Below are 12751 nucleotides of genomic sequence, written 5' to 3' on the forward strand. Positions count from 1 at the left end.
TTCTAATAACGTGAAACCAGAAACATGGCAAAACTAGGATAAATATTGGAGATACTTCTGAAAAATGAGGTTAGAACCCAGAAATATTCAAGGTCGATGCAGAGCTGGCTAAACACTGAAGCTTCGATTTCCGCGACATGGCAACCCACGTGTGCAATGACAATGGAGGAGGAGGAGGAGGGGGGGTGACAGCTCTCTCCAATGTACTGCAGCACTACGTGTCAGAGTTACAGACTACTCTTTTAACAGTTTTCTGTGCATTACAGAAGTTGCTGATGCATCTTATACATTTAACTGATGGTTAAACATACAGTAATATTTAAGTTTTATCCTTTTTTAAGAATCCAAATAAAATTGATCACTCATTTCTTTTACACATAGTTATGACTTTAATGAATCTACCCACATCCTATCTAAAAAAGAATATTTGTATTCAAACATAGAGTGATGCGTGTATAAATGATCTGTTGAAGGAAGCAACTGGACTAACTGTGCGGCTAAAAAATGTGAATATCAAAACTCCGGCTTTCACATCACAAACATGCTTTTTCCACTAGTCATGAATGTGTCAGTGAGCAGTGTGATCATAGTGATTTCAGGGAGCAGCTGTTACCACTCCAACAGGTAGTACATGTGACTATGGGAGTTTCTGTTTTTTAGGGAATGCATCCATGGTTGCCAGTATAGTCATTTTATTTTTCACATCTGTATAACAGCCCTGATTATTATTATCCTTGACCTTAATTCACAAATCAACTCATTTAGAACAATGATATTGTAAGGTGTTATCACAGCATGAAACAAAACCCGTTCACTCACACTCACAGTTGTTCCTGCTCACAGAAGATTCATTAGAAAAGCCTACTGGTGTCAAACAACCTACAAGTTCATAATGATAAAACAATTTTCTTTCTCTCCCAAAAGCAACCCCTCCCCACCTCTCTCTGTCTCCGCAGCCAAACCATGTGTGAAGCAGCCAAATCCAAAACCCCAGTTCATTTCAAAAAGAGACCGATAAACAAACCAGAGGAAAAGAAAACACTGCACACTCTCTTTCTCTGTTTTCTTTCTTCTGAGGAGTCACGGCCTCCAGACGAACCATTTTGGGAGCTGCTTCAGATGTCCAGACTTTAAATAACCTTTAGTCGTTAAAAAAACAACATTAAAAAAACGTACAAACAACATTCAACTGCCCAACAAACCCTAGCACAGATAAACACATTTACAATAGTATTATCATTGTTTCCTCATGTATTTGGATCGTTATCAGAATATTCCTTATTTGACCTCTGCATAGAGAGGCAGATTCTAAAAAGAAAGAATCAAAAGGAAAGGCTAAGATTATAACACTTATACTAAAATGTACATGCACGAGTCTGACTTCAACTTGACCACTCTAAGTATCACAAGGTTTTGTGATGACCTTTACACTCGGTGGTTGTCTGATGGGCTGCTGTTTGATGTCTGTTTGTCATTCATCAGACTCCACAATGAAACATAATCCTGCCCTCTCTGTAATCTCTGCACTCAAACATAGACATCCATGAAATCGTTTGATAAAAGGAAAAAGTCAATCAGTCTTCAAAAAGGAGTGAAACTCTATTTGATTTTAAACATTTGAAAGAGAAAGGAAAGCAATGGTGAAACAGCTTGGATAATATCAAAGAGCAGTTTAGTGATTTATTGTCTTTCTTAAAAGTAAAAGTTTGTCATTTAGATTAAAATGCTTATTTTTAGGGCTGTCAAATTATTTTTTTTTAAATCATGATTTTAAACTCAAATTCAATAGTAAATAGCATTTTGAATCACATGTTTGAGTATCCATTGTTTTTAATATCAAAACCCGTTTTTTAAGCTTTTATTTTGTATTTTTGTACTGTCTTAAACTGAAGTTCCTTTTACTTCCTGTTTGGCTCCCAACCTGCTTTTACTTTGAAAGAAAATAGGGAGGTTGTTGTAGAACTAAGCTTACAACATTAACTTAACCAGCAAAAAAAGGAACTTGTTAGAGATGGAAAAGTAAATGAAAACAGCTCAAGAGGACAGAAAAATGAACACATTCATTTATACCTTAATCTCATCGGGGTTAACGTGTTAACGCTGACAGCCCCACTCACTTCTTACAGACTTCGATAAAAGTTGATACCACTTTAACATCTGTATATTGAATAAATAATACTACGGCTTAGACTAAAACCACAGCCTTAAAGCCAGGTGGGCTGTTTTCCCTAGTTGTGAATCTTAATGCTAAACTAAGCTAAGCAGCTGATAGCTTCTTTTCTATCTAACAAATATGATTGTCGTATTAATCGTCCGAACCAAAAACTTAGCAAGTAAGAAAATAAAAATGTGATCTTTTCCCTTCATTATTTCTGACTCTCTGAAAGCATCACCATGTCTAACGATAATGAATCCACAAGACTAAGGGACTTTTTTTTCATTTCAATTTCAAAATATCCTTAATATTAAAACGAATGGATTAGACAATAGACTTCATTCCACCATGAATATGTTCAAACTGCTTTCTTTAAATTCGTGACAAAAGCCTTCACCCTTTTCATATACATATCCACAAGCACAAGACGGACACAAATAGAAAACATCCCTCTCCTCTCAGCTCTCTTGTCATTCTTCCACCAGTTATCACCCTAAGTAAACATCTCTACCCCACATGAGTACTGACAAAGAGAAGCTAAATCAAGTCAAGAGCCGTCTTTATTCACTCCATATGTTACTTTAATTCCCAAAACCCTATCAGTGTCCCCATCTTAAGGGGAAAAATCCTGACTAAACTCTGAATAGCCTCTTTGAGAAACCACAGGTTATGCCATCATCCTGCTAATGTACTGTCAGGCTTAGTGAAAGAGCTACTGAAAATTAGCTCGACTTTGTCCCCGTAGTGCACTTTGAGGCGCCTGCCAGCAGCGACTTGGATTTAACATGAAAGCAGATCTGCAGTTTTCCCTTAATGCTTCCTATCAAACGTCACATCGGCACATATGTTTTGGAGTTATGTGCCTTTTTAAATGTACTGTTTGTCATTTGGTGCTGAAATAAGATCAATTTGTCCCACACTGTAAAGAAGTTTATGATTTAAGCTTAAAGGGAATTGCTTGACACTCTTCAGCACGTTTTCAATTTGAATGTCATGTATCAAATTAATGAGTGAGATTAGAGCTGAATTATGGAGGGCTTGATTATGTTTCAGCTGCATTTCTGTAGTCTTTTTCCGTCTGCCTTTTTGTATTAATTCATGAGCCTTTGCCATCAAGATTCAAATACTGCTTTTGCATCTGCCAGAGGAAATTTATTTCATAATGTACAAACAACATGGCTGTATAACACATTTAATGTGTAAAGCATAAACTCTGAATCAAAGAAAAAGTTTGAGCATATCTGGCTGAGATCTGGCTACATAAGATTTATTACAGGATGAATCTGAGGCTAACTTTAGCTAAGCGCTAAAACTGTAATAGGCTATAACCTACTCTTTTTTGGAGAACACAACAGTGACTTTATCTTTCATTCTTTCACATGACCAGCAGAGAGCTACTCAAATGATTTCTCACCTTAGTAACCATTTTCTTTACTAGTTCATGGCCCCAGTAATGCATGAAATCCATTTTCCAATCCAATCACGGCCCCTTCAAGGTCCAAGAGACAACAAAGACAACTATGTTTCAGCCGTAGCTAACTTTGAGGGACAAGTCTCTTCCAAGATAACTCCTCAAACAGGCAGAATGTTAGCACACATCTCTGTATCTGAGTGTTTGAGGCTATTCAAGTATCTTTGTAGGCCCTACTCACATGAGGATCCATTATACTCTTTTTCCCTTTTCCCTTTTTCTGACCACATGACACTCATGCAACAAGGATGGGTGTGTATCCAACCCACTGTTTAAATTAAGTTACTAATCAATGGCAATCTCAAGGCCTCAGAAAAAGGTAGTCCCCAAACCAGTGGGTTTCATTGCAAACTTCTTTTGTATGGTGTATAGTTTAAAAGGTCACATATTATGCAAAATATACTTTACAATGTTTTATAACACTAGTATGTGTCCCTAGTCTCTCTCCAAACCCCCAAATTATGAGAAAAGTCCATCCTCTCCGTCTGTTGTCTGCTCCACTTTTCAGAAAATTTGTGCTTAAACATGCTGTTTAGAGATTTTCCCTTCATGACATCACAAAGGGCAGTGACCCCTCCCACAGGGGGGTGACACTCCCACAGCTAGGTGTTTGATTGAAAAGGAGAATAATATGTGACCTGTGTAAGTCTCTGTCTTTATGCTGAGCATTGCCACTCTGTTGTTAGTAGCAGCTCCACTTACTGAAGTGTTCAGACTTAACAATGGTATCTGGATTCATCTAGAATCAGTGAATAAGCAAGTTTTTCCAAGAAGTGTTGAACTTTGTATTAAATAAAATACCAAACTCCTCCCATCCGCCGACAGATTCTCTTCATTTCAGATTCATAACTCTGAACATACCAGTCACAAAAGCACCACATCTGACAGCTGTCTAAATAACACCTCAACAACTCTCGTGTCTCTGCAACACTCCCGCTATGCTCGCACATCAGGACTGACTGGATACCGAGCCTGACATTTCATTTCCAAACGCAGAGTGGCTCTGCGGAATGGTTCTCATCTCACATGCAGAGCAGGTCAGACACCTGCTAAGTCATCTCCTTCCAGTCCAGACGGAGAGGATGTGGAGATTGACAGCTAACGGAAGAATAAAGCAGCGGAGGGAGTCGCTTCGGTATATTTAGGATGAAATAAATGTTGGAAGTTTTAGAGGGAGACCGCCTCGCAGTCGGAACAGTGCGTTTCATTTCTTGCCTAAAGCAAGTCCTGTGTGTTTGTATCTATGTGTGTGACGGAGGGAGAAACACACACACACACACGCACACGCACACACACACACACACACACACACACACACAGTATTATCTATCTACTATATCTCACACAGGCTCAAAAGGCTAAGTGCTTCTGGCAGCCCTTATTATATTAATGGGAAGTGTTCTGTAGAGGATAATACACACATGGTAGGCCGTGATGAAAGATGGCACCCAGCGAGGGATAAGGGAGGTTCGGAGGAATGACAGAGAGCGAAAGAAAGCAAGAGAGAGGCGAACACTCCCTTCTTTGTTTCCTCCTCCTTTCTCTCGTTCTTACCTCAGGCAACAAACTGTTGCTTAAGTCGGCTTGGGAAGGAGAAAATGGAGTTGGAGTAGAATGGTGAGAAGAAAAAGGAGCTGGGGGGGGTGGGGGGGGGGGGGGGGGGGGGTGGCTGATAATGGGGCACACCAGACAGAATATCTTCCCAAGTAGATCCACGCTCCATCCCTCCTCTCCTCCTTCAACCCCCCCCCCCCCCCCCCTTTCCCCAATCCTCACTCACCGCACTCATCTGTTTTCCACTCTGCCTTATCAGGACCAGATGGATACGACTGTCTTCCCTCGCATCCCCACTTCTCAACCTCTCCCCCTTTTCCTCCCAACCACCTTTCTCCTCCCTTTCTCCCCCTGGCTTTGCTCGTTTATGACACCCCACGGATTTTGTCACTCTGTGGTCTCTGGCAAGGAGAGAGAAATACCAAGCCGAGTCTCCATTTCATCAGGCAGAAGAATGAGGGTTTGACGGAGCGAAGGCATGAGGAGGAACACAAACAGGCCTTTCTCTGCCTCCTAGAGCTCCTTTCCCTTTATTTTCCAATATCTTGTTTGTTTGCTTGGCTCATATTTTCACGTTTTTTTTCTGGTTTGTGGCTTTAATATTGGATTTGAGTTGTGAATTCTTGTCGCCTCAGCCATACAGGACTCTATTGTATACTATTCTGACATGGAGACGTTGGATAGAGACCAAAGAAGTTCTTCCTTAGGTGTATTTTTCAAACAAATTTACATCCATCACATTTCACAGGATTCTGTTTCCACAGTCATTAAGCAGAGGTGGGAATAAAAAAGTTTGAGAAAATGAAAACAGCTTGTGCGGGTTTAGCTCAGTTGGTAGAGCAGGCGCCCCATGAACAGTGACTATGGACCTCGTCACACTGGTTGCAGGTTAAACTCCCGATCCTGACACTATTTTGTGCATGCCATCTCCCAATCTCTCTCGCAATATTTATTTTCTATCTTCAGCTTTACTGTCCAAATGAAGGCAATGCCCCCACACCGCCCAAAATAATAATAGTGATAATACAAAATGAAAAAGAAATTATATATTACATAAAATGTGCTAAAACAAATCTGTAGTCATAGTAGGTCTTTTTACAGATAATGTTTTGGGAAAGTTGTTTATTTGATGAGAGTTGGTGGTTACTGGCATCTCCAGGTAGCGACAACAGAAGACCCATGGAAGACGTAGTCCTGCACAAACAGTAACACCCATAAAACTACAATTCAGTTTTTGTGGGAATCAACAAATAATATGAGAAGGGTCTCAATATTCTCATGTTACCCTTAGCAAAAAATAACAATAAGATATTGAGAGTATTTCTTCCTAAAAACTCAACTTTCACTTGATTTATATTCTTCATTTGTTTTGTCATTCACAAGAATATGCAGAATGACTGCTGAATAAGTTAAAAAAATAAATAAATAACCTTGCAGTAAATAAAATAGAATACGTTTTTTGTACCAGTCTCTAAGAAAAGTATCTAAAAGTATTTTGTAATAGAAGCTGCTGTCTCATATTCTTACTGTATGTCATTTTAAAGATTGAGTGCCTTTACTTCTTTTTAGTGTGTTCACAGAGCACCTGGAGGACTTTTCTGATTTCTCATCTGCAGCAGGTAATTGTGTTTCACTATATGTTGTTATAAATACCTCACTTTGACTTTTGCATGTAGTTGAATGGATTTAATAAATGCTACCTCTCTTGTGTGGTAAGCATCGGACTCTTCTCAATGAGCTAACCAGGAAGTCATAAGCAGACATGTAGGACCTTGATGACCCCTCTTAGCACAGAGTCACTGTGATTGGCTGCTTAAGTTTCTGACTCTGATTGGTTTGATTGATGAAGCTGCAATCTATAGCAACTGTTCTCTCCACCTAAATCTCTCTTACTTACCGCACTCTCCCTCCCACTCCTCCTCTCCTCTCCTGCTTTGCTTCTCTTACTCAAACTTTCTGGAAGCGCCAACAGCCTAGGGACCAAAGCAAGGCAGCAAGATATTAATGAAAATATGACTGAGTCCAATGGGATATGACAGTAGCGGCGGGGGTTGTTACAGGGAGGCGTGCGGTTTGAGGGGTTCAGCAGAGGTTCCAAGTCAAACAGGCCCTTTAATGTGGTGTGACTTTGCCCACTTGAGAGGCTGGTGTGAAGTTACAAGATTGGACCCAACTGGGACGGGGTGATGATGGGTCCAACTGCTAGGACGGGCGTGATGAGGTGAGGCACGCTCAACTGCCTCGCTGAACCAGAATCCACAGCAGCGGCAGAGGCTTTCCTACAGTACAAACCCAGCCCACACACTGATGGATCACACACTTCCTCCGCCCGTATAACAGATCAATGGCTTCTTAAAGTGAGGTCATGAAACTGCCACAAGTCCTTAACGGGATTCTTAAAGGCTCCCTACTGACATACTGTTCATTTTTAAAAGTACTTTTTACAAGGTCGAGAAAATGTTGTTTTGTTTGGTGCTCATAAAAATCAAGACTCTAAACAAAAACAAACCAGCAGTTCCTAATAAAACATCAGAATAATCACTGAATGACAACCAGCCATAGATAACAAAGAATATGAGAAAGAATAAACCTGTATATAAACTTGTATTTATGTAAGAAGATTTTATGTTTCTAATGAAGATAAACATTGTATTAAAATAAAGAACCACAGCACAGTAAAATAAGAGTGGTCATTATCAAAATAAGAATCAGCTGTAAGCACTGACAACAGCTTTGAAAGCCACAATATTCCCGTGAATTGTTCTGACAAACATGTGCAAATAAATAGTTTCATGACTTGTGAAAAAGAGAAGATGTGGAACATTTAATGCACGACTTTCACTTTTTTTTTAATATTCCGCAAGGGAACAGCATCTGTCACACCAGGACCTGCCTGTCAAACTGTTGCATCTGAAGCAATATTACAACACTGCTGCATATTGCCAACAATGCTAGTGCTCAATCCTCAGACTGCACACGCCTGAAGTCAGACACAATAAGACTCCTCCCAAAGTTAAACCAACACCAGTCTTCAGTTGTCTACCTTCCCACACACCATCGTCAAGGACAAAAAAAAACCCCCTGTGAAACACATGATAGCTAATTGTTCTTTAAGACAGTATTGGGAAGCGTGCAACGTAAATAAACAAGATATTGATTAGTCAGTGTAATCTGCTGTATTCTAGTCTGAGTCAGAATGCCTCTCCAAAAAGTTAAGAAATAAATATATACATTTTATATAATGATAAAGGTTTTTTAAAATAATGTGTATTCATTGCTGAAACTTTTCCTAAATGCACACAGACAAGAAATCTAGAAGTGTGACCTGACCAAAACCCCATCTGAAATATGAAGCCCTCTATAAGCCCCTGCTGAAGCAGGCTTCAACCACAAACCCCCAACCGTCCAATACCGACAGAACACTGTCATTTTTTTGTATCCTACACATGCACACACACACACACACACACACACACACACACACACACACACACACACACACACACACACACACACACACACACACACACACACACACACACACACACACACACACACACACACACACACACACACACAGCTACCTACCTAGTAAATCTGAAAGGAAGTATAAAGAAACAAAAATGGCTGATATTAAGATAAACTTAACTGCTTCCTGACCAAAGCAGCAGTGACCTCTGACCTGTACGTGTATGTTTCTCCAGCTTTGAACGGGAGGTGGACGGTGAAAAGAAACACAGGACAAAGTAGGGCTGAGCGATATATCAATATATTTTCAAACAAGATATAGGGTGAGACAATATCGTTACTATAGATGTAGTTTATGTTGCATTAAAATAACGTGATACGTGTCTTCTGTAGAGCTGCCAGTTCATTCAGCTAAATAGTCTCGATATGAGTTTTGGTCCATATCGCCTAGCCCTAGAACAAAGTAGAGAAAGTGAAGGGAAGAGGCACCCGGCCCTGTGGTTTGCGGGGGTTAAACGGCAGAACATGCTGGCACATTAAAAATCCATCTGATCCACGTCTCAATAGAGAGCCGCTTCTGTGTTTGCAGAAAGCCCTGGTCTGAAAAAAGAAAAGAAAAGAAAGAGCAAGAAAAATGTCTCTCCTCCTCTCTCCCTTCTCATCTAACCACTTGCGCAATCCTTTCATCCAAATCCAGCAATGTCAGGAGAAGTCACGGCTGACTCAAAATGACTTGCAACTTCTTGATTCTCTCTCTTTCCACTCTATTTACTTTCTATCTCCACGTTATCCTGCACTCTTCATAGCGATCGATTTCTTCACCTCCTCCCATCGGCTCCTCACTCTATCTGTCTTTCCCTGCTCTTCTGTCATTCACTCTTCTTTCTCCCCTCATGGAAAGACCATGGCACAGACACACTGACGGGGGAAAGACGGGGCACTTGGGAGTTTCTGTTCTTTCTCAGTTGTTCCTCTGTCTCGTCTGCATCTGATATCACTTCATCTGATGCTCATCGTTCCAGTAAACACTCACTGTAGGTAATTCTCATGTGAACAAGTTGACTGTTTTTTAGAAGTGGTTTGAACGATAAAAAACTATTTGATGCTTTGCTGCGTTGCATTAAAAAAAAAAAGTTTGAAAAGTTTTTTTCAATACAAACAGGAGGCTATTTCTGTGACCACATTCCCCACCTCTGCTGGAGTGTATTCTTTGACAGATAGAGCATTTCATCAGCTGCTCATTCAGACAACGTATAGATCCAAAATGTCTTAAATTAAACGCTGATAATTCACAGATCAGCATGCTCAGAAACCACATCGTTCATACAGTCTGATGCACTGCACACATTTCCTGCGGACCACATGTAAAAACTACTGAATCCTACAGCTACAAGATGCATAGCTGTAATCTATCTGTAAAACCACAGGGATTTCAGCAGCAGCATAAATTATGGTGTAGTGAAAAGAAAAACGGAGCGCTTACAAAAATCCACTATGGAGCTAGACTTGTAATGTAAACTTTGTATAATAATATCAAAATATTTCTGCATGCAAATTTGGTGTGTCTGTTCAGAAAAAGGGAAACAGAAAGAGTCCCCTCTTTTTTTTCTTAAACTTTGGATGTTTGATAATGTTTGTGACATTCTAAGCAGTAACACACAGACATGAATACTGTTCGAGGTGTATTTCTCCGTTTGCAGTGATGTGTGAGGGAGACTTGTCAAAGATTGTGAAACTCAGCACTGCTGACAGTAGACACAGCATCCATGTGGGTGGGCTAACGCACACATGTGGCAGCGTCGGATTAGGAAGCGGTAGGCCACATCATATTACTACCAAGACGTCTCTCTGTATGGCCTCGCCTGTCTCATGGGAGCTGGGAAGCCCTCACACCCAATCCTTCCATCCCCTCTCTCCTCTCTCTCCCTCCCTCTAACATTTTCTCCATGTCAGTTGCTATTAGCATCGCGCCCATCAATGGGTTTCTTTCCCACCAAAACTTTGGATTCTTGCATTTAAAGTGGCCTACTGTGGCAGAGCTCAGCTATAATCCAATCTGGAGGGTCAAACGGATGCATGTGGAGCTGCCTTTCATTTCCCTAACCTTCAGCCTTTATGTGTCTGTCCCAAAGGTGCACTTATAGGGTACAAAAGAGGAACAAGCTGTTAATGGATGGCTAGGACAGAGGAGAAGTATGATGCCTTCAACTCTGAGATGCAAGGTGTTTCATCAATGAGGGTTTTTTTTACATGTAAGTCACACTTGAGATATTACTTACAAATTGCAGCATCTCATTCCATGCTTTATAAGTAACACATACCTGACAGTGAAAGATGTACTCTGGCGTGGCTTTCTTAAATTTGATGTTCCATACGAGGGCAACACCATCTGGTTCATGTGGAGCATCTTCATTATTGTTGTAAGAGGCAACCAGCAACTCGGGATACTTTGAGAAAAAAGGGAGGAGAGACAGATATCAATTAAAACACGTTTTGGGGAAAGTATAGTTTTTGTAAAATGGAAGAAAATCTTCTTCATGCTTCGTTTGAATTTGACCGGACAAACAGAGGGCTGCAGGGATCACCTGAAGGGACCAGTCGAGGCAGGTGATCACACGATGTTTCGACCAGTGTTCATCATAGAAGAGTCTGCTGAAGGAGAGGCTGGAGCCGCTACCCAAGTCTCTGAAAGATGACAGTGGAGATAACGGTCAGTGGTTACTTTCAGACTTTAAAACGACAGTTTTGCTCAGAGTGAAAAGGTACCTGCCAAGAAGGACAACCAAAAGCCTGCATGGGTCATGGATCACAGCAAAAAGGGAGGTTCAAACAGGATTTTTAGTGTCTTAGTCATAGTGAGTAAGGGTAAATGGTAAATGGACTTGAGCTTGTATAGAGCTTTTCTAGTCTTCTGACTACTCAAAGCACTTTTACACCGCAGGTCAGAACTACCCATTCACACCCATTCCAAGTAAAGCAGCCTCTGTCACCAGTATTAACTAATCCATTCATACACATTCTTTCACTGGCAACGAAGCAGCTGGAGAAACTTGGGGTTCGAACAAATCAAACATGTTGCTGCGGGAACTTGGGTTCGAACCGACGACCTTCCTGTTGAAAACAACAGACTCTACCACTGAGGCACAGTCGCCCTCAAAACTTTTGGATAAAAGCTTTAAACAGCTGACACTGATCCCTGATTCAAAGAAGAAATATCTTTCACTGATTCCCCGCAAAAATATTATATTTCATTCATATCATGAGATATAAAAAAAATCAGAAATGCTGGCAATGAGAATCAAAAGAATCAATCAATCAAGTCAAAAGTAGTCTGAAAAGTACCCATGAATTGAAAAATATTTTTTTTCCTAGTTTTGATCCAGCTCTCCTGAGTTACATGTCTGCCAAAAGTTATACAAGAAAGCCTGATCTGAATATTTTCACATCAAAATAACCGTCCTGTCTGACGCTTGATGACTCATCCTGCACTCCGGGGCGTTTACACATTTTCTGACCTATTAAAAAGCTTTGCCGGAGCATTCAATCCAATCAAACTCATCCCGGCCTTCTACCTTGTGATTGGTTGTATCCCGTTTCAGAAGGGAATACAGTACAGATAAAAAGTAAATCTTTGTTTCAATGTTTAAAAAACCTTCAGTCTGGTAAATGTTAGAATTCACGCCGGATTTGCTGATGATAATCAGTGATGGAAAGAAAAAGGCTAATAAAGAAAAAATAGGCCATCCATGTTTTGAGATGTGTTTGCCAGCTGTCCTTCACCACTTACCATCAGCTCATCTACTTTACCTAACAATTCTTCAAATAGCACGTCAAAGGAGAACAAAAAAGCAGGAGTGATGTAAAGCACTGGGCCTTCACCTAATCCCTCTCTGACCACAGGCGTGATGCTCCTCTGAAGCTGTGGTGGTCAATGTTGAAGTGAGCTGGTAAAAGCAGCTTCCTCCTTTAATAACAGAGCGCCATATTCAAGCGGCTTTGATCTTCAGACTCTTAAACATTTTGATAACCTTAATTTGAAGGCTTCACTGCTGATAGCGAGACATTTCTTTATGACCTCCTCAGACTTCAGCGTTTGAGGGTTT

General features: G+C 40.5%; 1 protein-coding gene across 7 annotated transcripts in view; it reads right to left on the reverse strand.

Moving 5' to 3' along the window:
* Positions 1-12751, reverse strand: part of LOC132991154 (cytoplasmic dynein 1 intermediate chain 1) — a 53594-nt gene that overhangs the window by 17563 nt on the left and 23280 nt on the right. For all 7 annotated transcript variants that reach the window (XM_061059782.1, XM_061059778.1, XM_061059780.1 and 4 more), the window contains 2 exons: positions 11234-11333; positions 10970-11095 (listed from right to left, as the gene is read on the reverse strand). In XM_061059782.1, the coding sequence (XP_060915765.1) occupies positions 10970-11095; positions 11234-11333 (226 nt within the window). The remainder of the gene's footprint in view (positions 1-10969; positions 11096-11233; positions 11334-12751) is intronic.

The sequence above is a fragment of the Labrus mixtus genome, chromosome 16, assembly GCF_963584025.1.
Source record: "Labrus mixtus chromosome 16, fLabMix1.1, whole genome shotgun sequence".
NCBI classification, from domain to species: Eukaryota; Metazoa; Chordata; class Actinopteri; order Labriformes; family Labridae; genus Labrus; species Labrus mixtus.